Source organism: Mixophyes fleayi, chromosome 2 (assembly GCF_038048845.1).
Source record: "Mixophyes fleayi isolate aMixFle1 chromosome 2, aMixFle1.hap1, whole genome shotgun sequence".
NCBI lineage: Eukaryota > Metazoa > Chordata > Amphibia > Anura > Limnodynastidae > Mixophyes > Mixophyes fleayi.
Genome location: NC_134403.1, coordinates 137,182,067 through 137,204,451, shown reverse-complemented (window position 1 = coordinate 137,204,451; position 22,385 = coordinate 137,182,067). Strand labels below are relative to the sequence as shown.

The following is a 22,385-nucleotide window of genomic DNA, read 5'->3' as shown; positions in this document are numbered from 1 at the left end:
ACACATCTGAAACGCCTATTTGGAATATATTTTTGCTATACCAACCTCTACTCCTGGAAATTATCTTGGGCTCAGTACTCCAATAGACTCAAATATTCTTCTGAGAATACATTTTTCAATAATTTGTTTATGGATGAATCCCATAAGAATTTTTTTTGATATTTACAAGATCTTGGGTTTCACGGATTGATCATTATCAGCTGAATAAGCAGCTTAACTTCGGATCTCGTTTTATCTGTATTTATGTATTTTATTAATGTTATACTCATTGTGGTGTAATAAAGTTTTTTATATTTTGAACCAGTCCTTAAATCGATTTATTAACAGATTGATTATCAGAGTATATGTTTCTACCCTACTCTCCACAGCGCAGTTCTTTCTGTGTATTGTTCTGTTTGTTTTAGGGTTTGCAATAGGCCCTGATTAAGCTGCAGTGGCGAGTGGATAGAATTCGGACTATTTCATGTTTATGCATTATTCTGGATTTATTTAGATTATCTCTGGAGTGTATCTCTCTATCGTGAGCGCCGAAGTATACCCCCTGGTGGGGAACAGGTTGCTATAATAAAAATAAGGCTGTGTGAAAGCTCTCAGAGTTACAGGGAAATAAAAAAAAACAGCTCTTTGCTCGTCAGATTAGGCCCTGGGCTTGGAAGCAGTTACTACTTCTCCTGTAACCATTGCTAAGCTATTGCATACTTGCCAACATTAGCCAGCTGGCATCCAGGAGGAGGTGTGTGTGTGTGAGGGCAGAGCTCAGTGAATTGTGCAATAAGCCCCGTCCCACCATTTAATTAATGAGGGGGACTGGAACCAGGAGGTTGCTCTGCTCTCATGGGAGTCTGGGAGTCTCCCGGACATTCCGGGAGAGTAGGCAACTGTAAACTTCATGTCTGTGGCAAGGAATGTTTAGAAGCAGGGGTGGACAATGTATAGGTGCATTGGCTACCTGGCTCCTGGGATCTGTATAGTCTTGTTTGCATGCCACATAGGCATTCAATGTGTTTATTTCTCAGTCAACAGTACACTGTCAAGTCCATCTGTAGTATAAAGCGTTATTATGCTAACCCAGCAAATAACCAAAGACATTGTATTTTGAAAGACACCTGTGGGATACCCATGATGTTTGAAAAGTTGTATATTTTTTCTCAGAGATTAAAAATAGAAAAATACAATGAAAATATCTTTCTGGCTTGCTGAATAATACATGTTATATATCATATTAGAACTTTTCAAAAGTTGTGGTACCGTTTCCGATCATGTGTCTTCTCGATTCATGTGCTCCTTTAACCAATTGTTATATCGAGATACTCTCGTATAAACACCGTATTTATCTAATTTGGCGCATCCCAGGCCCCAGCTGACAATGCCAGTCAAGTAATAGGTGTCCTTATATTTTGTGGCATATGGACCACCACTATCACCCTGGCATGCATCCTTGGTGCTATTAGTGAAACCTGCACAAAACATATTGTCTGAAATATCCATCCCTGTACTCTCTATGCACTGTTGGGTTTTGACCCGAGGCAGCGTAACCCGCCTTAGTACATCCGGTGTCGCTCCGCCTTCTATCAGCCGACCCCAGCCACTGACAGTGGACGAGGAGCCATGGTGTAACAATACTCTCACAGCAAATTCTCTCTCAGGCAGGCATATGGGAACCACGTAATCTGTGTAGTTCACCGTACTGTTCAATCGGAGCAGAGCAATGTCATTGTCATTGTTTGTTTTACGCCCAACATAATTCTCATGCATTATGATTTGAACAACTTTGCGCACTTGTTCTGTTCCTTCAGCTTCACTAATCTTATGGTCCCCTGGAAAGTAAAAGAAAATGATAATTATCACAATAACCATAATCAAAGGAACAGCATAACTTAAATATGAATTGCACACATAGTGTAAATATTCAGGGTTATCGATATTAAGAGTTTCCAAATAGAATGTAGAATGATCTGAAGAATGGGGGATAAAGTGTACAAACTGATTAACATTCAGGTGTCAAGAAGGATTTTACTTTTCAGCCGCTAACACCTGAAAAATAGTGTGTTGTAAACTTTTTTTTTTTTTTTTTTTTGCTGATTTTCATGTTGTGTATCTCACATATGCTCTTTTTCTGCATTAAGAACTTCTTTAGTACAATTAACCAACAGGATTCTGGAGGATGTGGTTATATAATTATATCATAAAATATATATCAAATGGGAGCTATCACAGAAGCATTTACAGAATTGATGAGGGAGGAGAAAGTAAACATTAAATAAGAACCATCACAGTTCTGCTCAAATTACGTTTTGACAAATCCATGATGCTTTAAAATTATATAATTACAAGTATGTTCTATATTATTATTTCAGAATACGTTCTTTAAAAATGTAGGTATCTAAATGTATTTCCCTGATCATATTCCAGATAGGAGAGCCCAGATGCTAAATTTTCAGATTATGATTTTTGTAAAACACTTTTGGCTTTCCAAACTTATGACTAAGTCTAATGAAAGTGGTTAAATTAACAGATTTTCATAATACAGTATGTAGAAATATGTTAATGTAAACAAATGCAACATGTCTAATTTCTGGCTGCTCTAGTTGGCATGTTATGCTGGGACTTTTAGTTCCACAACTGCTGGAAAGCCACCTGTGCTCTATAACCTGTCTCATAATAGTAGTAAAAAGAAAATATATCAGTGTTGGTGCCCACTATTGTGACAAACATTTGACAGTTCTACAGCATCTGTCCACTTCCTAATGAAGTGAGCAGATTTTATTAGGAAATGTGAATATTCTACAATGCCACTTCATGTAAGATCAACTTAATGTCCAATTAAGGTCTAAAGATATGATTTTGTTGTAGCAACAAATCTGATAAGCAAATTTTGTTATGTGAGGGTTTTTAAAGTTTCAGAATTTGGGAACTTCATTCTGACTCATTTAAAATATGTGTAGATTTGGGGGGCCTATTCAATCTGAGGCTCTGACATCACTTCCAAGATTGAATTTCATTGAGTTCTATAGGTTCCTTCTAGGGCAGGCCCTCCTGCCTGTACAATCTCCACAGTCCTGCAACTTCTGTAGGGGCTACCTTACCCGGCAGCCTAACAATACCACCTCCAGTCCACTTTTTCAAACCGCAGGCCTCTGGCACTAAATAACCAGAAACCTCTACAGAGCATCCCACCCATCCAACTTTGGAAGAGCCTCTGAATACGGGAAATCTTGACCCTGATGGCCCAGTCACATTTACAACCATGCAAGCCATGCTTGCCACATTCAGGGCAGAATTGTTATCGGATGTGAGGTCATCAATAAAAGAGATGCAACGTGAGGTCACTGGCCTTGGAGTCATCTAGAAGACAAAATGGAAGAATTGGATTCCTCCCATAACGATTTAGTTACAGTGCATGAAAAGCTGGAAGCTGAATTCCATGCATATCATGACAAAGTAGCGGATATGGAGTATAGGTCAAGATGAAATTATATTAAAATAAGGGGCATCTCAGAGATCTTTTCACCTACTGAACTTCTCTCCCTTGTAACCACATTGTTTCCATAACTACTCCCCTCTGCATCCGAGCAAGACTTGATCATTGAGTATATTCACCGATTCCAAAGACCAAGGTCTGGCACGGGAGCGATTCTGTGAGATACTCTTTTAAAAATTCACTTTTTCCATATCAAGGAGAGTATTCTGCAACCTACCAGATTGGGGGAAAGTTCAGCAATCCTCAAAGAACTCCAACTGTTTCCAGATTTCTCCACTGCCACCATAGCGAAGCATAGATCTTTTGAAATGGTGACTAAAGCACTTAGGAATCAGGATATCCAGTACCGCTGGGGATTTCCAGTAAATCTGCTTGTCTGCAGGCAAACCATCTTCCACTGAAGGGATCACGTGGGTGATGTTATTACCCTATTGAAATCTTTGGACATTCCGATACAAGAGGCTTTTGTCACCTCCAGAACGCGAATGAGGAATGAATGGTCAAAATAAATCTCAGGGAGTGAATGTGACTGAATTCCTTCCTAGTTCTGGACTTGTTTTGACCTAGATTCAAAGATTGCAATATTCAAATATTAAGTTTCCTTGAGGCATAGGTCCTCCTAGTTCCTACCAGTTGTGGCTTGTTATTTACCATGTTACTTACATGTTCTTTGTTCGATATGACAATATGAGTTTTAGAATGAAGCAGGTAGTCCACTTCATGGAATAACTGACACAAGTTGCTCATGTCCAGTCATGTTTAACAAGAACATTTAAGGTACTGTGTATAAAACCGTTTCAAAACTACTTTACTATCTGTTTTACTGGGTTGATAACTAATAATAAAATATTTGTTGAGTGACGAATAAGAAATAATAATTCCCAGTGATTGGAGCATTGGGTGGTGTGGGTGGGAGGGAACACCGTTTCTGTGGCCCCACGCCCCAGATACTTATTTGGCTGGTTTCCCCTACTTTTACTCTCCCCCAGCAAATAATATAACACAATGTTTAGGGTTATTTCGGTGTCTTTATCCTTCTTAATTTCCCCCATTGCCCTAACTGTCCCTTACACCCCTTTGGAACACACCTTCTACTCACTCAATCCTACAGTTGTTCCAAGCATCTTCTACCAAGATTGGATCCACTCTGAGTTTTCCATACCCCCTCACCTAATTTTAACTTTCTGTTCGTCTAGCTTATGCAGATCATGCATCCCTGGCACAAATACTTATGGTCAATTTTCTGTCCCAAATTGCTAGGGGTTTTCTGTCCCAAATTGCTAGTCTCCGAACAAACGGAGACTAGCTCTGGCCTCACTTCACAAACTCAAGGCTGATGTTGTTGCAATGCAGGAGATACATTTCCTTGCTTCCGCCCCTCCTCTCCTTTGGGACCGATATTACCCAACATGCTACATAGCCAACTGCCCCCTCAAACGAAATGGGGTTGTCATACTGATCAGTTCCAGAGTAACTTTCACCCTTCAGTCTATTTACAGTCCCATTGCCTTACTCAGTTCAGACATAAAGATATATGCAAACTTATTTCAAATCGACTCCGCACTATCATCATGTCATCGATTCTCCCAGATCAGGTAGGATTGATAATCTTTCAGATACTCAATCTGAGCTACTAATACTTTCGCTTGATGCCGAGAAGGCATTTGATAGACTTCATTGGGGTTACATGGAGCAGCTCCTTTTCCAGTCTAGGGATAGATTTCTAAGGGCTATCAGCATGCTCTACTCTGACCCCATGGCCAAAGTATTCAGTAATGGATTCTTATCAGAAAAATTCCACATAAAGAATGGAACCAGAGAGTGGTGCCCCCTCTCAATGCTTATCTTCATTTTGGCAATGGAACCCTTGGCAGCCACTTTTCAGGACTCCGAGTTATTCCCAGGTGTCACTCTAAAGGTTTGTATATTTGGAGATGATGTTTTGTTTTTTTGTAACGGAACTAGAGGCCTCCTACTATAAGCTTATTACTTCCAGATGCGTTACCCATTAACATTTCCCCAGCTAAGGTGAAGCGACTTAGTGCCCAGTTTAGTTATTCATGGAAAACTTCCTCTATCCCTTACCTGGGTCTCCCCAAATCTAGACACCACCCTGCAACTCAATTTTTACGGCCTTAATCATACAACTTTCTATACTTACAAAGTCCTGGATATGCTATGAGGTCTCTTGGTTGGGTAGGCTTGCAGCCTTCAAAAAGATGGTACTGCCAAAATGAATGTCTATGTTTCATACCATACCTGCTGCCATCCCTAAATCCACCTTAACCAAACTTTGCTCTGTTATGAATGCCTATCTTTGGAAGAATAAACCTCCCTGTATAGCTAGCTCTCAGATGTGTATGCCTAAATGACTAGGTGGTTTAAATCTACCAGATCTGGTTAAATACCACGAGGTATGCTTAGCAGATCGACTTTGGGTCCCTAAGGCCTGGCGACTTCCCAGCGCCTTGATGCCTCGGACTACAAGAGATTCTTTGTTGGCTTGGGATAAGGTGCTGGCAGCCAATCCAGACATTGTGGTCCCTACCAGAAGCGTCTCAATAACAGCCGTGACCAAGATGATACCAGACCTTAACCTTAACTTATGGAGGTCACAAGGTGATTGCAGACCTCTTTAACGACCGAAATTGATTTTCTTACCAGCAGCTCCAAGACAAGTTTGACCTGCTTGCACGAGAGTTCTATAAATATCTACAGATAAGTGACACAATGTTAGCATGTAATATGTTTCTATACTACTGAAAATATAAAAGCCTTTTGGCACCATTTGTGATATGTCCTTTCAAAGTGTACACCTACTAGAGGGTCTGGCCAATTTCTCTATACTTACCAAGTATAACGGTTAGTTTTTTCACAATTGATGGCTTTATACAATGTGCTGCAGTGATTACCCAATTCGGTGCAATTAATGCCCCTCCGCAGAGTGTATTGGAAAATTTTTCAGAGACCAGCCTTGCCTGTAATAAATTTAATAACAAGATTAACAATCGTATTTGAATCACTCACGTTAGCAGAAGTAGAACTTTGATTACCTGTTCAATGGTCAAATTTGCCGGTGTGATATATTTATCACACAGCTAAGAAGCCCATATATGGGCAGATCTGACTGATTGGCTTGAGCCCATGCACATGTGCAGCCAAATGGAACAGATCCAGCTATCTGACCCTTCAGGCTCTGCAACCATGGGGCCCAATTACTGCGTTCGGGCAATGACTGTACACATCAGCATATCACAGTCATCAACCAACCAGACTATTCAGCAGCCATCCCATCAAGCCAATTGGGATTACCATATGTTCAATAACATGATAAATCCACCAAACTGATTGCTGAATGTGTGGGCAGTTATCTAAACACACAGTACCATTAGAATTTCTAAAACTACAGTTAAAAAGCACTCAAGTTGTGGAACTTTGAATGAAGGCTGGCCAATACTTTTAGTGGTCTAGTAAGCACAGTCCAATGCTTCTTGGATGATGTTGGGTTGCAGGTCAAAGTGACAGAGCACAAAACACCATTGGTGGTAGTGTGCACAAAGATTAATAATTCTTCTCTGAAGAAGCTGCTGGCGTTACTGATCGCAGCGGGAAATATCATCATCAACATTTATATAGCATTATGGGAAATATGTGGCATTAGGGATACCCTATGGCAACTTTCCACAGCACAATTATAGCCATAGCCCTGGTACTAAACTTAATGTAGCTTAGGTAGGTTACAAAGTTATTAAAACTTATTTAGTATCTTGTAACATTGACAATGAGCCCTATTCCGAAAATACCTAAGCTCACCTGCCAGGGACACTCTCCTTTTGGACATACTTCACCTCCAACAATTCGACTACTTATCGTTACATTTTTGAACACAGGTATTTTTCCACATGGATATTCCACTGGTAAACAAGATCAAAATATCTCAGAGACATGTAAAGAAGAAAGCAAAGGGGTTAGTATATAACTGATCTATCATCATCATTTATTTATATAGTACCAGCATATTCCGTAGCACTTTACAATTGGGATGCTTCACACTAATTTATAAGTGCTTATGTCATAGTGGAGCTTTGTATAATTTGAGCATGTGTAGGAACAAAAGGGTATGAACAATTTATATTATTATTACTTCAGATTATAATTGATAAAAATAATAACATTGAATCCATGCTTCTTGGTTAAATCAGTTATTAGGAATCATTGTTATATATTTTTATTAAATCATTTTCTATTCTCTGTAATTTGTGTCTCATTTCTAATTTCCTCAGTGCCCTTACTAATTACATTGCAGTCCCGAATTACGTGGAAACACATGTAAAACATTAGACACACAGATCCTTTCATGGCTACATGTATTACCATAGGAATGTTATATCACTCACCTGTAGGAATGCATGACTTTCCATTTTCCCCTAGAACATACCCTTCCATACACAAGCAGCGTCGGGGTGAACCAGGAGTGTCACGGCAGAACTGGTCACATTGCCCATTGTCTTTAAAGCACTTCAGTGCTTCATTCAAATCTGAAAAAGTAACAAAATATTATCCTCCATTATCCAGAAAAGAGATACACCAACTCCAGATTACACACTCCAGGTAGGAGTAGTGCCTTTTCCTCTGTTTTAAGGACGAATATGTGAGGGAGAGAACAAGATTTTGTGCCTTCTTATGGGAGATGTTAGATACACTTGTGTGTTTATTGCAGAGAATAAGAGCACCATCCGCAGTAATGCACCTGCTTTTGAGGACAAATATAAAGATAAGATTTTGCTTAGTTGGACACGATATTCTAATAATCTTGATGGGTTGGAGACTGCAAATATTGCTGGTTAAGTCTGTCAATAGAACCCATTTGAATGTGCAAAACATTTTTTTTTGCATGTCCTCTGATAACCAGAGACTGGATGTGGACCTGTGCATTCCTATTACATACCACAATGCTGCACATTGTGACACAAAGCATCTATGCTGCTGTATTTCATATAGTGGAATGTGGAGGCGCATCTGTGTGAGAGTAGAAATACTGGCAGCAAATATCCAAGATCCTGGATAGAACACCCAGTGAGGGAGACAGAGGGGGGTATCGAGAGTGAGCTGAAGGAGACTACAATCAAGACGGACAGCAGGAGTGACACCATCTGTTCCTGGTACCACTGATTTCCGTATGGGATTCAGATAAGTGAAGTCACACACCTTAAGATATACATACACACTAACATATATATATATATATATATATATATATATATATATATATATATATATATATATATATATATATATATATATAAAATATTCCCTAGCACCCAACAGTAATGGTAGTGAAATATAATAGTATATGTAAATAGAATATGCAGAGAGTGATAGTTGGATACTGGTGAGGTTAATTACTAAATGACATATGTCCATAATAAGGCAACTTTTTTTTTCAATAACTCTTGCTTACAGACATAACATAGTCCACGTCTCCCTAATAAACCTGCTGGAGTGGCTTCTAAAGATCAATCTGGTGTGGTAATATATTATTTGTGTGTGCCTATGGTCCAGAGTAGGGGGACGGAGGGTTCTTTGGTCCCCTTCTGATGTTGCTACAGCCGAGACACTACCCAACGAAGACCCTACGGCACCCAGACCAAGGTGGAGGCGCTGCGCGATACAGAATACAAAAATTCATTCACAGACAGGACACACAAACTGATACATAAACACCCCCTTTTCCTAGCTGTAAAAAGGGGTGTTACATAAGCCCCACCTCTTTTACAGCTCTTGTGCGGTATGGGATTGAGTGAAGTCTCTGGAGCACATCTCAGCAACAAGCAGTTGCAGAGAATAGCAGGGACTGATCCAGGGAAGACTCAATGATCTGGCACAGAATATTCACAGAGCCAGGCATATTACCTGCTGAAGAATTTGCTGCATTGCTAGACATCAGGAAAGTCAGATGCAGCAATCCTACCTACAGGTGGGAATACCAATTGCAGCAGAACTGTCTCAAATACATAAAACAGGACTCCAAGTCCTGTTAGGCTTTTCCCTGAATTTTATTTTGACTAAATTTCCAGTATATTTCTTAACATAACTATACCATTAATTCATACTTTCTTACTTTTAGGCACTGAAGTCCGGGAGATCCCGGACAGTGGAAGGGACTAGAGGGCGGGAGGTGCTAGGCGCGCTCAATTGTGTCATTTTGGCCAAAGGAAATTATGTTTTGATGCAGGAGGCGGGGCCAAAATGACGCGATTCACAGCAAACAGCATTTTTGGTCAGGTATTTGCCGGATACGGGAGAATTGCCTGCTCTCCCGGGTGTCCAGGAGACCGACTCTGATTTTGGGAGTCTCCCGGACATTCCAGGAGATTTGGCAAGTATGCATTAAATTGCATACAATTCTACAAAACAAATTCAACCTTAATAAAACCAAAACATAAAACAAAAAATGAATTATATATCTGTGTCACTTCATCAAACTGTACACTACTTGTTTTTAATAGCTTACCTGTTTCACAGTGCCTACCCTCATAACCAATGGGACATGTGCAGACATACGACTGAAACTCATCATGGCAGGTTCCACCATTGGTGCAAGGGTTGGAGAGACATTGATCTACATCTGTAAAGATGTAAAGGTTACTAGTCTGTAAACACTACATGACAGAGTCACGTATTTAGCAGTTTAGTCCCCCCCTTTCCCTCTTAGAACAGTTTGATTCAGCTTACCTGAGTATGTCTTCCAAAATTCTCTCTGGGGAAAGAAATAATTAAACGTGAGCACATAATAAATTATTTCAAATGTACCTACAAGCATACAATCATTACATAAACAAAACTGAGCACAATTATAAAGCATAGTATACAGAATACATCCGAGCAAATATTTCAGAAGTAATAGTACTGTATATGCCTTCACTAACATCTTACCATTCCTGTTGGGGGTGATGCTATGGAGAACACTTTTCTGCACACAATCTTGTAAAATTTTGATTCAAGTATAGATTATTTTTCAGTGCTTGTCAAAAGAGTGACTTAACTAGCACAAACACTGATACATACATAGCAGAAAATGTAAATACAAGGAAATGCCATCTATAAGCAGTATGGCTACAAGGGAACACCTATTGTAATTCAAGTATTTCTAATATAGAATATCACAGTCACCGAACTTCTTCAGCCTTTGTTGTCATTGTTTAAATGCATTTATATGGTATGAAACAGACCAAGGGTACACTATAGACTCTAGGTAATTTGGCTTCAGAGTAAGAGGATATATAAAAATTAATTTAATAGGCTTATAATGGCAACTAATACAGTTACACTTGGGTCATGAGGAAAGTTATATACAAATTTAAGATGTTTGGTCTTTCTATGACTCAAAAGGTTTGCACCCAATCCATTCCCTGTACTCCAACTATGCTAGAGCAGTATCTATTTTAATCAAGAAATCCCTAACATATAAATTGTCTAAGGATGCTTCATACTTTTTCAGTGCCTTACTCATAGTATTTCACTGGTCATGTGTCCTATTTATATCCCTTCTGCGTTCCACGCTTAGATACTACGGGCATCTAGTTTGTGAAAGAAGCCCCAGATGTTCAATTTTCATGTATCAGTGATTTTAATGAACCCTCACTAGACTGGTTTCTATTTTGTGGATGATAACCTAACTACTGCTAACTCCCCTATATACCTTATGACAAGCCTACAAATTATAGATATTTGGAGAACTAGAAATTCAAATTAATTAACCATTCTTATGCATTGAATTAGCTTTAGTCTCCATCACAGTGGCTTTGTACATTACCAGTATGAAGTATTTTTCCCAGGGGACCTTGGACCACCCGCCCCTTCAGGTTAAGCTGGACGTCTGGGTTCCACACCCAGCTAGAACATGCCCTGCTGGCTGTCACTCTGTAATGCCATTATGTCCACTACAACTGATTAGTTACAACTAAATCCAACCACAGCCCACAGTAATGGTTTGGGACAGAGCGAGCGCCTGCCGAAGTGGATCTTATATTGTCAATAATTGCACATATTGGAAAGTTGTGTGCAAAATACTTAAATTATTAGCAACAAAGTAATTGAAACAAGACGAAATGCAGAACAGATTAAAAGCTATGGTGTACCCAGCACATCCATCTGGACATCCGGGTAAAATTGTGGTGATTCTGTTTATTTGGTTTGATAATATCCCTCATGTAGAGACTTCTAAAGAAGTAGACACATCTCTTGTATTCAGGCTAACAATAGACTTCTAGGGGTAAATGTATCAATTGCACATTTTGCAAGTCGCCAATATTCGGTGACTTTGTAGGAAACATTTAAAACGGCAATGGCTTTAAAAGCAAAACAATGGCATTTCTCTGGAAAGTCATGCGTACATTTAGCTTTGATCCAGTCTTTATTGGTTGGATTCTGAATAGATATAGAAGAGATACAGAAGAGATATCTGCACATTTGTCGCTAAAAAGTGGGACCTGACAGGACTGTTCCCTTACTCCTGTCCTATATGCAATTGCACTAAATATACCTTGCAATAGCAATCATAAACAAAGACTACATTAGTGGGTTACATTTTGGTTCCACACAAGAAAGGCCTGTCTATGGCTAACGATGCATAATCTAAATACAAATAGTATGTGTATTGTGACAAAAATACTGGAATAGTGTTTTTAGGTGGATATGTTTGTCCCAGGTTTCTGATCTACATGTTTTAAAAACCCCAGGTAGATTGTTTTGTGTGGGAAGGAGTGTGTTCAACTTTAGTGAAAAGTTGGTAAGGGCCCCTGGGGTATATAAATAGAGAAAGATGGGTGGGCTCCATTTATAAGGTCTAATCCGGGTCTTCTGATCTTCCAGTAGACTGATTAATGGTTGAACCTGTAAGGTGTATTTAAAAAGGATGTCAGTGTGATCAGTCTTAGGGCTAGATTTACTAAGCTGCGGGTTTGAAAAAGTGGGGATGTTGCCTATAGCAACCAATCAGATTCTAGCTTTCATTTGTTTAGTACACTCTACAAAATGAAAGCTAGAATCTGATTGGTTGCTATAGGCAACATCCCCACTTTTTCAAACCCGCAGCTTAGTAAATCTAGCCCTTAGTCTCTGTTCTGTCTGGGGACAGGGACTGCAGGGTCTCTATAGGAGATAGTTTACTAATAACAGATATCAGGCTATGTGTGCTGGAACTTCTTAACTTTTTGTTTAGTTTGATATTTATGAATGACATTACAGAACAGACAAAGGGGTATATTGACTAAACTGCGGGTTTGAAAAAGTGGAGATGTTGCCTATAGCAACCAATCAGATTCTAGTTCTCATTTACTTAGTACATTCTACAAATGTTTAGTAAAATACCCCAAGGTAAGTTTTCTTTATCGTTTTCTGCTTAAAAAAATTGGCTAAGGCCAGTTGTACCAAAACCTTGGACTTGTACGACATCTCTGCTGCTGTACACTACCATCTACCCCAGGAGATGGCACCTGTGCCGTCACCGAGCTACAGTATGTATAACTTTAGGCTGTAAAAAGTTTTACATTACTATGAAGAGAGATTGAAACTGGCCACATGATTCTCACAACACTTCATCTAATCTGTTCTAAAATCAGAGAATTCACCAGAATTTCTTGGATTTTAGATGGATTAAAAAAATGTATTTAATTCTAGAAAGTCAAACAGGTTTGACAGTTTTTTAATTAAATACTCTTTAAATGGGACTTAAAAAAAATGTAAAAACACTAGATTAAGCATGAACGTTGAACCTTGAACACGACTAGCAAACACAAATTTTAAACGTGAACCGCAAATTTTAAACCACAAAATTGAATTGTTCTCTATTGACAAGTTGCGAACCAGTTTGAAATATCAGAGCATCTCTATTAATATGTACGAAACAGTCAGTGGCGGATCCAGGGGGGGGATCGGGGGGATCGGGGGGATCGGGGGGATCGCCCCCCCCCCCCCCCACCCACCACCAGGGGCTTGCTGCCGACAGCTACACACTGTGCAGGTCCGTTCAGCAGTGACAGTATGCTGCCCGGCTGCTCTGATTGTGTTTTAAACACAATCAGAGCAGCGGGACAGCACACTTTCACTGCTGAACGGACCTGCACATACTGTGCAGCCGCCAGCAGCCTTAGAACACAGAAAGGGGGCGGGGCCTAAATCGCCCCCCCTCCCCTAAAATCACCCCAGGTAGGGCAAATGTCTGGGTCCGCCCCTGGAAACAGTAGTGAACACTCAATCAATTTCCCAGAACCCCCCCTACACACTACACAGTTATGTGGTTTAAAATGAAGAAAAAAGGTTCTAGAAACCTTCTTCTCCTTCCAGCAATAAAAACTTTCACACTTAGGGGTATATTTACTAAGCTGCGGGTTTGAAAAAGTGGGGATGTTGCCTATAGCAACCAATCAGATTCTAGCTGTCATTTTGTAGAATGCACTAAATAAATGAAAGCTGGAATCTGATTGGTTGCTATAGGCAACATCTCCACTTTTCCAAACCCGCAGTTTAGTAAATCTAGCCCCTAGTCTGCAGTCTAAGACCCGTTCTTGTACTGATCTGCCTTTGCTGTAATGAACTCTGGTGTCAACAAAATGGCCACTGTTTGTTCTGCCTTTTGGCACTAGTGTATAGCTCTAACTTGTGTTTTGGCTCTAGTGTTTCTGTGACTTTAGGGAAAAAGTTAATGCAGTAAAAGTAACTTGTGATATTCTGCATTTTCTTGTCTGCTGAGAGTGATGTGAAGCATTAGGTGAATAACACTAATTGTATTTTTTTTTTTTTTAATTTAAGAAGACGTGAGGAGGGATTAGTATACATTTTGAGAGCTGTCTTAATTTACAGTGTTTTCCATCATATTCATTTGGTAAGATTGATTTATTTAAAGTAGGTTAATATGAATGTGGATTTCTTTTCTTTTTTTTAAGTACGGCTTACTGTATGCCTCGTTCTTTTTGGGGGTCTTTTCTTTTATATACATTATTACATTTATGTACATTGTAGTTTTCTAATTATATTATTATTGTAGCAAGCTTATTTTTATTTTATTTTTTTTTGCTTTTTTCCCCCCTGAAACCAAGCATGTGCAAACACTCTAGAAATCCTAAGTTTCCCTCGGGCACTGCAGATGTAAGTCACCTGATATAAAAAAAACCCCAGAGATTCTTAATGGACCATAAATACAACAAACTGCATTCAAGGTCTGTCACACATTTGTGAAGTTGTCAGTGAAATTGTCTTATGATCAGTCAAAAAAGATATGACAACAGCTCCAGGTCTGACCGACTGTATTATTGCCATAAATCAAGTACCTATGTGTATGTGTCTGTAGGTGGTCTCTTACGGATTTGCCAGTGAAGCTACTGAATCTGTCCCAGATACCCTTTCAGTTCTTTATGTGCTAATAGCTGTCATGTCCATCACTCCCATGGATAGCCGAGTCTATTGTCTGCTTATATAAATCCCTTAGATAATCTCCATTTGTTTGAACAAATCTGCCACAGTGCCAGCATCGGTTTGTTGTTTACCTGGGGCTGCTTCTCTGATTCAGATCCATTTTGACTTTCCCATTTTATGAGCCTGAGCCTCGGTTTTGTTTTACCCTTCACTATGGATATGTCTGCCCTGATCTCCAGCCGTATTTCAGACTTCCTTTTGCATAAAGCTTTGGTACACCGCCAGCAACCTCTTAGTGATACATCCCTCATGTAACCCTAGCGGAGACTCTGAGGGATACGCAGCCTGTGACTCTGCCCAATCAGCGCATCTCTATCGCTTTTGAAGGGCTGTGTTTATATTAGAATATTGTCCAGACTGTCATGGCTGGAAAATCATCCACAGCTGGAGCTATGGAGGACGAGTGTCTTTCAAGCTGGTAGGTCTGGAGACATGGGAACCCCACCTTTCTATGAGATTCAGGGTTGAATATGAGTTGGAGTACCTTTAAAGGCAATTGATGCATGTAGTCCCTTACAGGAACTCTTATTCTAAACATTGATTCATTGACTCTACTGCCCAATAATGTTGCCTTCTTCATTTTGAAATAGGTCATTGTATCCTATTGAGTAGATAGATGTCCAGATATATTTATTCTTCCGAGTTACATATGTACATTATGTCTCTCTTATAATTTTTTTTTATTATAGCTCATCAATTAAAAAGTTCTAACAGGGTGATTACCGTGCGCTTGTCATCCTTAAATATTTCTCTGGCTTCTTCATATGAGCAGGTTTCTTCAATGCACTCCCGTTCCAGAGATCCTGATTTTAGCTCCTCAAAAAAACTGTTAGCTCTCTTTATCCGACTCTTCAGCACACTATCGGCCTCCTTACTCTGTATGAAAACTAGAAAACAGCACAAATCAAAACCACCAGACAGATGTGCTCAACCATTTTGACTAACAGTAGCTTACGCAAAGTTTAAGACTTTCTTTCGTTTTGCTTGCTGCCCCTTCCACTCTGGGCCTGGGTGTATGTCATACTTGCCAACTCTCCCGCATTGTCCGGGAGACTCCCGCATTTTGCGAGAGTCTCCCGGACGAGTGTGGCAATCTCCCTGATAGGAAGGGGGAAAAATTTAGTTTAAACGCCGCGATTCACCCGGAATCGCGGCGTTTAGCCCCGCCCCCACTGTAAAATGACACGATTTGCGTCATTCCGCCACGGGGGCGGGGCCAAAATGACGCGATTTCGCAGCCCCGCCCCCTGCACGCCCACGTCCCAGCCGGCATCTCCCGGAAGAAAAAAAAAAAATGTTGTCAAGTATGGTGTATGTGCTTGTTTTGGAAAGTCAGGCTGTTACTATTATATATAGTCTTTTTACCCCGTGCAGTCAAAATGACGGTATCTGTCATTTGTGTAGTCGAACCCCTTATGTGTTATGTCTATATTAGATATCTCATTGTTATTGGCTGCTAACAGGATTCAAAAGAACAAAAAATGACCATCATGAGATAAATATCATGCTCTTAAATGCAGGCTAGTGTCCACTGACTAATGTTACAAAATATTAGTTTTAAATGTACCTCTCTGTGTTATACGGATTTGTAATTACTGTGTGTAGGTAGCCAGTATATCTATAAGATTAAGAGCACGTTAATCAGGTCTCACTTGGTGATCTCTTATATTCACTTCATTAACTTGGTTCAGTCTACCTAGACAACAGCTAAATAAGATATAGAAAAAGTATAAGACGCACAAGAAAGGGAATTAAAAGCTTATTTGACAGCCCAATGTGCACTTTAGGGCAGAAAGTTACATTTTGCACATTTATGTTTTAAAAAATGCATTTGGAAAAAGGAACTGAGCTTGCCAAATAAATCCCATTCAGAAACTGCCTATGTAGCAGGAAATAAATGTCCAGCTTCTTTCCTGATGATTAGTCATCCAATTTACAGGGCTGCATAAAACAATGAGGAATTCATGATTCACATTTACAAAGTCTTCATGCTATTATTATAATTAAGCATACTGTCTTTTTCAGGTCTGGGTTTATAATTTTGACCTCCATTTTTTTTCTGCCACATAAGCCCCTAAATTCTCCCCCTACCAGAAAAGTTCTCCATAGTTCCATCCAGCTATATCTCTCATTTATATAATATAAATAAATCATTCAGCCGTAATAGAGCATGGAATAATGTTTATAATATACACAATAAATAAAGTTAAAACCACAATGTACAAAATGAGCAGTGTGCAATCCGCTCTAGGCTGCGGCGTATGTGGACTTTCAGCTCTGGTACTGTTATAGAGCGTTTCTATTACATTGTGAAATAATGTGCTTTTGCAAGCATAAATGTCCTACTGCAACTGTTATTTGTGTAGGCTAACCCATAGACAACAATAATATCCACATTGTCACTCTCTGGGAAAAAGGGAGGTCTATGCACCTACATTTCTTTTGTAAATTCTATGCTTGAATACTGGAACTTGTAGAGCATAAAGAATAAAACCAGACACTGAAAATGATATCTAAATCTAATGCCCAAAACAAAACTAATAGTACATAGAACTTATTCACTCTAGCCTCAAACACTTCCTTTGCTCTACTGTGTTATTTACAAGGTATTGTACAGTATATGGATATACTATTAAATGTAATTTATGAACCAGAACCTCTGCACAATGCGCCTATTTACAGACGGTACACTTATTGCTATGAATTACATACAATAACGCGCCTTCATTTGCACAATGTGCATATAAACAATACTTTATTTTGTAGACAGTTAAATTAGCTGACTGGTAGATATTGTGCATAGATGATGCAGTGAATTTAGGCATTTTACACCAACTTTGGTGCTGGGGGAAGACAACACTTTCACAAAGCTTTAACTAAAAGTAGCTAAAATTATAGACAAGTGAGGTATAGTCCGCATGTACATGTGTAGGTACTTCAGTTTGACAAAGTCAGCCCTGGTGTCCCTATACTTGAGCTATGTGAAACATGAATGAGGGTTAAAACAAGCATAGTTTTGAGATGAGGGGGAAATAGCGTGCCCAAAATGACAGCGGAACATTTGCAGTTGTGCAAGACGTGCATTGGAGTCCCACCCTCCCAAATACAATGATTACACAAATGTAAGCATGGACATTATGTATGTGTTGGCCCAAAAAAGGAGAGATTACACACATATATATATAGATGCAGGGTGTCTTTTATATTCTCCCAATATCTTATTAGTTATCATTGCACGCTGTGAGTGAATTCAGGGTATTGTTACTGTCTCCCCTCGTCATATTTACCAGGGAACAAAACATCCACAGACCAATCTGTACAATTTGAAACTTTTGTTTAAAATTAGGAATATTGGCCAATTATGTATGTAAATCACCCTATATTGCTGACATGTTACTTTACATTAGATGCATCAAATATGAAGTTTTTAAAAGAAGTTTCCAAAAGAGAAGTAGATTTATCAATCCGTCAAAAAAGGAAAAAGTGGAGATGTTGCCCATAGTAACCAGATTAAGGATATGAATTTCTAGAATGTACTAGATAAATGATAGCTAGATTGATTGGTTGCAATGGGCACTTTTCCTTTTTAGAAGATTTGACAAATCTACCCCTAAGGGGGGAAATACAATTCCCCCCAGAGTATCGCCACACTAAACCTATTACTGTTATTACGGTTAATTTAACCTGGCTTTCTGCTCGCAGCAAAAAGCTGGCGTTGAAACTACCGTAATAACGGTATTTAAGCGCACTTTTACCATAATAACGGTGATAGTGTGCAGGCCACATTACATTTTACTGTAACGCGGCCAATTGAATTCCCCCTTAGAGTCTAATGTAGAGTTTAATTTTTGTTATAGATTGAACTCCATAGTCAAACTTATGTTTAAAGTAGCTGCATCTATGCCCTTGTATGTTAGCTTCTTTAGTAAAGATATAAAAGTGGCTATAAATATTTTATGTATTTGTATTCTTGATCATTGTCGCCATATTTGGTCACTTACCTGCAAGTGTTAGGAGAGGCATTGAGATGAAAATAAACCAGAAATACACAGTTTCCTTCTGTTGGAACCACATGGTTGAGAGCTTCCAGCACTGACTGTTCTCAGGGGAACACTGCTGGTCCAAAGTTTAGTGTGTAAATATTTGGACTTGGGGGAAGGAACAGGTTGGCAAGCACTGCAAATCAATACCATAGGGTGGATATTACGTTTCATACTTAACACCGCTCCTTTAGATTTCCAATTAGATGAATAAAGCAGGAAAAGATACAATGCTAGACAATGACAGTGAGGATGTTGCACTTCTTGGTTTTAAAAAAACAAATTATATGAATTTTAGGAAATCATTTGCTCATGTTTGAAAGCACAGTTCTGCTGGAGACAAACACACGCACAGCAATATTGGCATTAATCTCAGGCAGTTGTCTTACTATTGTAATGGGTGTAGTCCCAAAACCAGCCTGATATTAGTTTCCCTACAGAATATAACTATAGTTGCTACCTTCCAGAGTGTTAATGCTATATGGTTTATCTGTGGCGGTGCAGCAACTTTTCTCCTGTAATACATCATAACTTTGCCTCCTTACCTCATGAACGCCTGCAGTTTCTTTTAACAATTCCTTACAGAGACAAAGCATACATGCTTAATTGTACCAATGATTATACTCCAAAGCTGTGTGAAACTGTGAATGGCTATTAGCAAAAAAGGTCTCCATAAAATATTAAATTCAAGTTTATTTAATGATATGTCTTCATAAGGAAAATGGATGCTTGTCATCCACATGTAGGGGGGGATCATTGCACCTTATTGAGAAAGTGTCCACAGTGCACATGGAATTGCGCCAGAGTTCATGACGGATACCATGTGAACTGAGGGTGTGTACTTCATAGGGGATCAATGATCCTTGCTCAGATTTCCTCTAAATTGTAAGCTCTTGTGAGCAGGACCCTTCCTACACATTGTCTATCTTTGTTCCCTTGTACATTGTATTCTAGGTAGTCTCTACCTAGGAAGTCCCACCACTGCGGATGAACGATTATGATATTCAGTGACGTTTATAAAATTCAGGCAAGGAAAGGCTCGTCGCCCGAAACGGTTTGGGACTTGTCCTCTAAAAAATACAGTCTCTCTCCTCACCCCTCACCAGTAATACCATTATTTAAATTTGTTCCAGCGTGGCTCTTGGAGGGAATCAGATGCCTCAACGACCTCATTTCTACTGTAACATTTTCCCAATTTGTGGACATCAAATCCTGCCTACATATCCCTTCGAAATATTTTTACCAATATTTGCAAATAAGCCATTTCCACAGCACAATCAAATCTCGTCTCTATTCCCACCCTCCTACCACTCTCAAAGCTCTTAGTCTGCATCATTCCTCCATGAAAAGTCTCATCTCTTCTCTATACTCTGATTTTGCTCCATCCATTTCTCCTCTCCAGGACCCACACAAACCGCACTGGGAAAGAGACATTGGTGAAACTTTCTTAGACAAAGAGTGGTCTGAGATAAATGAGTTCTGTATCAAAAGAGAATGTCTAGAAGGTGTTGTTCCACTGGTACTAAGTGCCCTCTAGACTCCAGAGAATCCTCCATGATTCCTCTGATCGTTGTTGGTGAGGGTGCTCCCACCAGGGTACCTTCCTCAGTATTCGGTGGACGTGTCCAATGTTGAACCGCTTTTGGACTGATGTCAAACATATAATTCAATCAATTCTCCAGATTATTATGCCCCTGGAACCTAATTAAGTTGATTAGACACATACTCTCGGCAGCCACCTGCCAAATTGCAGCTGTCAGACACAGTGCATGAAATATATGACTAGCATCCTACGCAACTCCTCTAAATCTTTCACTAAGGTTTGGAACCCATGTGTCACACGCCGCACTCCTGCTGTCCGGCACAGTAGCTGGCGTGTGTAACTGTGGCCTCCGCTGCTCCCCCCGCCTGATGCCCTATCTTACTTACCTGGTTCCACGCTGCAGCTCCCCTCCTGCGCTGTCTCTCCTTCCTGGTTCAGCGATCACTGGTTCTGCGCATGCGCAGAATGTCCTATCCTTTTTCTGTGTTTCTACTGCCCTCTATTGGCTGCCTAATAGGAACTACACTATAAGACACCTCCTGACCTGAAATCTGTGCTGGTTCTTTCAGTCAGTCTCTGACACCCGTATTGAATACAGCTCCTGTATCGTTTCTAGTTTCTGCTCTGCCTTTCCAAGTTCCTGCGCCTCCGGGCTTCCACGCCACAGTATACTCCGCCTATTTCTCCTAGTGCCGATATCGCATCATCTTCACTACCACCTCCAGTGGCAACGTGACAGGCTATCCGGTAGATCCGCTCCTAGCAACATTCCTCTGCTCATCTTTTCGCCAGTTGCCAGTAGCACAGCATACTACCTATCATCGGTCTACGCTCTTGCTCTCTTGTGGTTCACTGGGAACTTCCTGGGGGGCAGCGACCTGCAAGTGAAAGCCGCGAAGTCCAAATTCCCTTGCGGGAATCACTGGTGAACACCTTTCGCTTGTTAGACTCCGCGCCCCTAGCTGAAGTCACGTCAATTCCAGTGAACCACCAGGATCCAGTTGTCCTTCGTTGGAACCGTGACACCATGGTTTTCCTTTTTTCAAGCTCGCTTTCCCTTTGCCTGACTTTGTATTGTTCTTAATCCTCTCCTGTCTCAATCTTCTCTTCTAACTCTTCGCAACCTCAACCACGGCATCAACACTTCTTTCCCTCTTCTCTCTCTCTTTTCCCATTTCCTTCTTCTCTTTTCATCTGTACTCTTAAAAATTCCTGATCATCCACTGTATTTATTTTTATAGTATCAATATTCATGGAAGTCACGCTGCTGCACTGGTTGCAGTTGTTTTTTTCCCTATGTTTGTATATGAATACTTTCATTGTTGGTTGTAATGTTCATATGATCTTGCAAAAATAAAACTTTAAAAAAATAATAATATATTCAGGCCAGTATGGATGATGGACACATGAATACTCTATCTCAAGCTTATGTTAGACAAGTGCTTCCACATGCTGATTAAAATATATTATTCCTAACACTTGTAAACGTTCCATATAGATACCGACATCTACGGTCCACTGTCTTACAAGAAATGTTAAAGTTCCCCTGTATACACCCACCTCTACTTTTCTCACCAAACCACATATCTTTTGGGATCCTAAATGTCTGTTGCATTCCTACCTTCAACACAACTATATCCAAGCTGTGCATTATTGCAGTTTGAAAATGTAAATGTATTTCTGCCCAGAGGTCTACCATAATACACATCCTTCCTTATGTTGAGAAGAACATTGCCTATCTCTAACTATTTGAAATATTGCTCATGGATACCACAAAGGGAGTAGCACTACAGATATCAGTCTTCACAGTTGTTTTACGAATATAAAAAAAACATTAAACAAAATA

General features: G+C 39.7%; 1 protein-coding gene across 1 annotated transcript; it reads right to left on the bottom strand.

Moving 5' to 3' along the window:
• Positions 1–989: 989 nt before the first annotated feature.
• Positions 990–19,080, bottom strand: F7 (coagulation factor VII). The gene is made up of 8 exons (XM_075200034.1): positions 18,958–19,080; positions 15,680–15,843; positions 10,217–10,241; positions 9,996–10,109; positions 7,879–8,019; positions 7,295–7,395; positions 6,333–6,459; positions 990–1,817 (listed from the first exon to the last, which is right to left on the bottom strand). Exons 1-8 carry the CDS (start codon positions 19,028–19,030, stop codon positions 1,258–1,260), a joined length of 1,305 nt encoding a protein of 434 aa, XP_075056135.1. The 5' UTR covers positions 19,031–19,080; the 3' UTR covers positions 990–1,257.
• Between the last annotated feature and the right edge of the window lie 3,305 nt (positions 19,081–22,385).

Bases quoted from the DNA above. Each gene is read 5' to 3' on its own strand.
- F7 (XM_075200034.1), bottom strand. From the start codon at position 19,030: ATGTGGTTCCAACAGAAGGAAACTGTGTATTTCTGGTTTATTTTCATC. The intron at 10,242-15,679 runs GTAATCACCCTG...TTCTTTCCCCAG, and splicing joins TTAAGGATGACAAGCGCACG to AGAGAATTTTGGAAGACATA. The intron at 7,396-7,878 runs GTGAGTGATATA...CTTGTTTACCAG, and splicing joins AAAGTCATGCATTCCTACAG to TGGAATATCCATGTGGAAAA.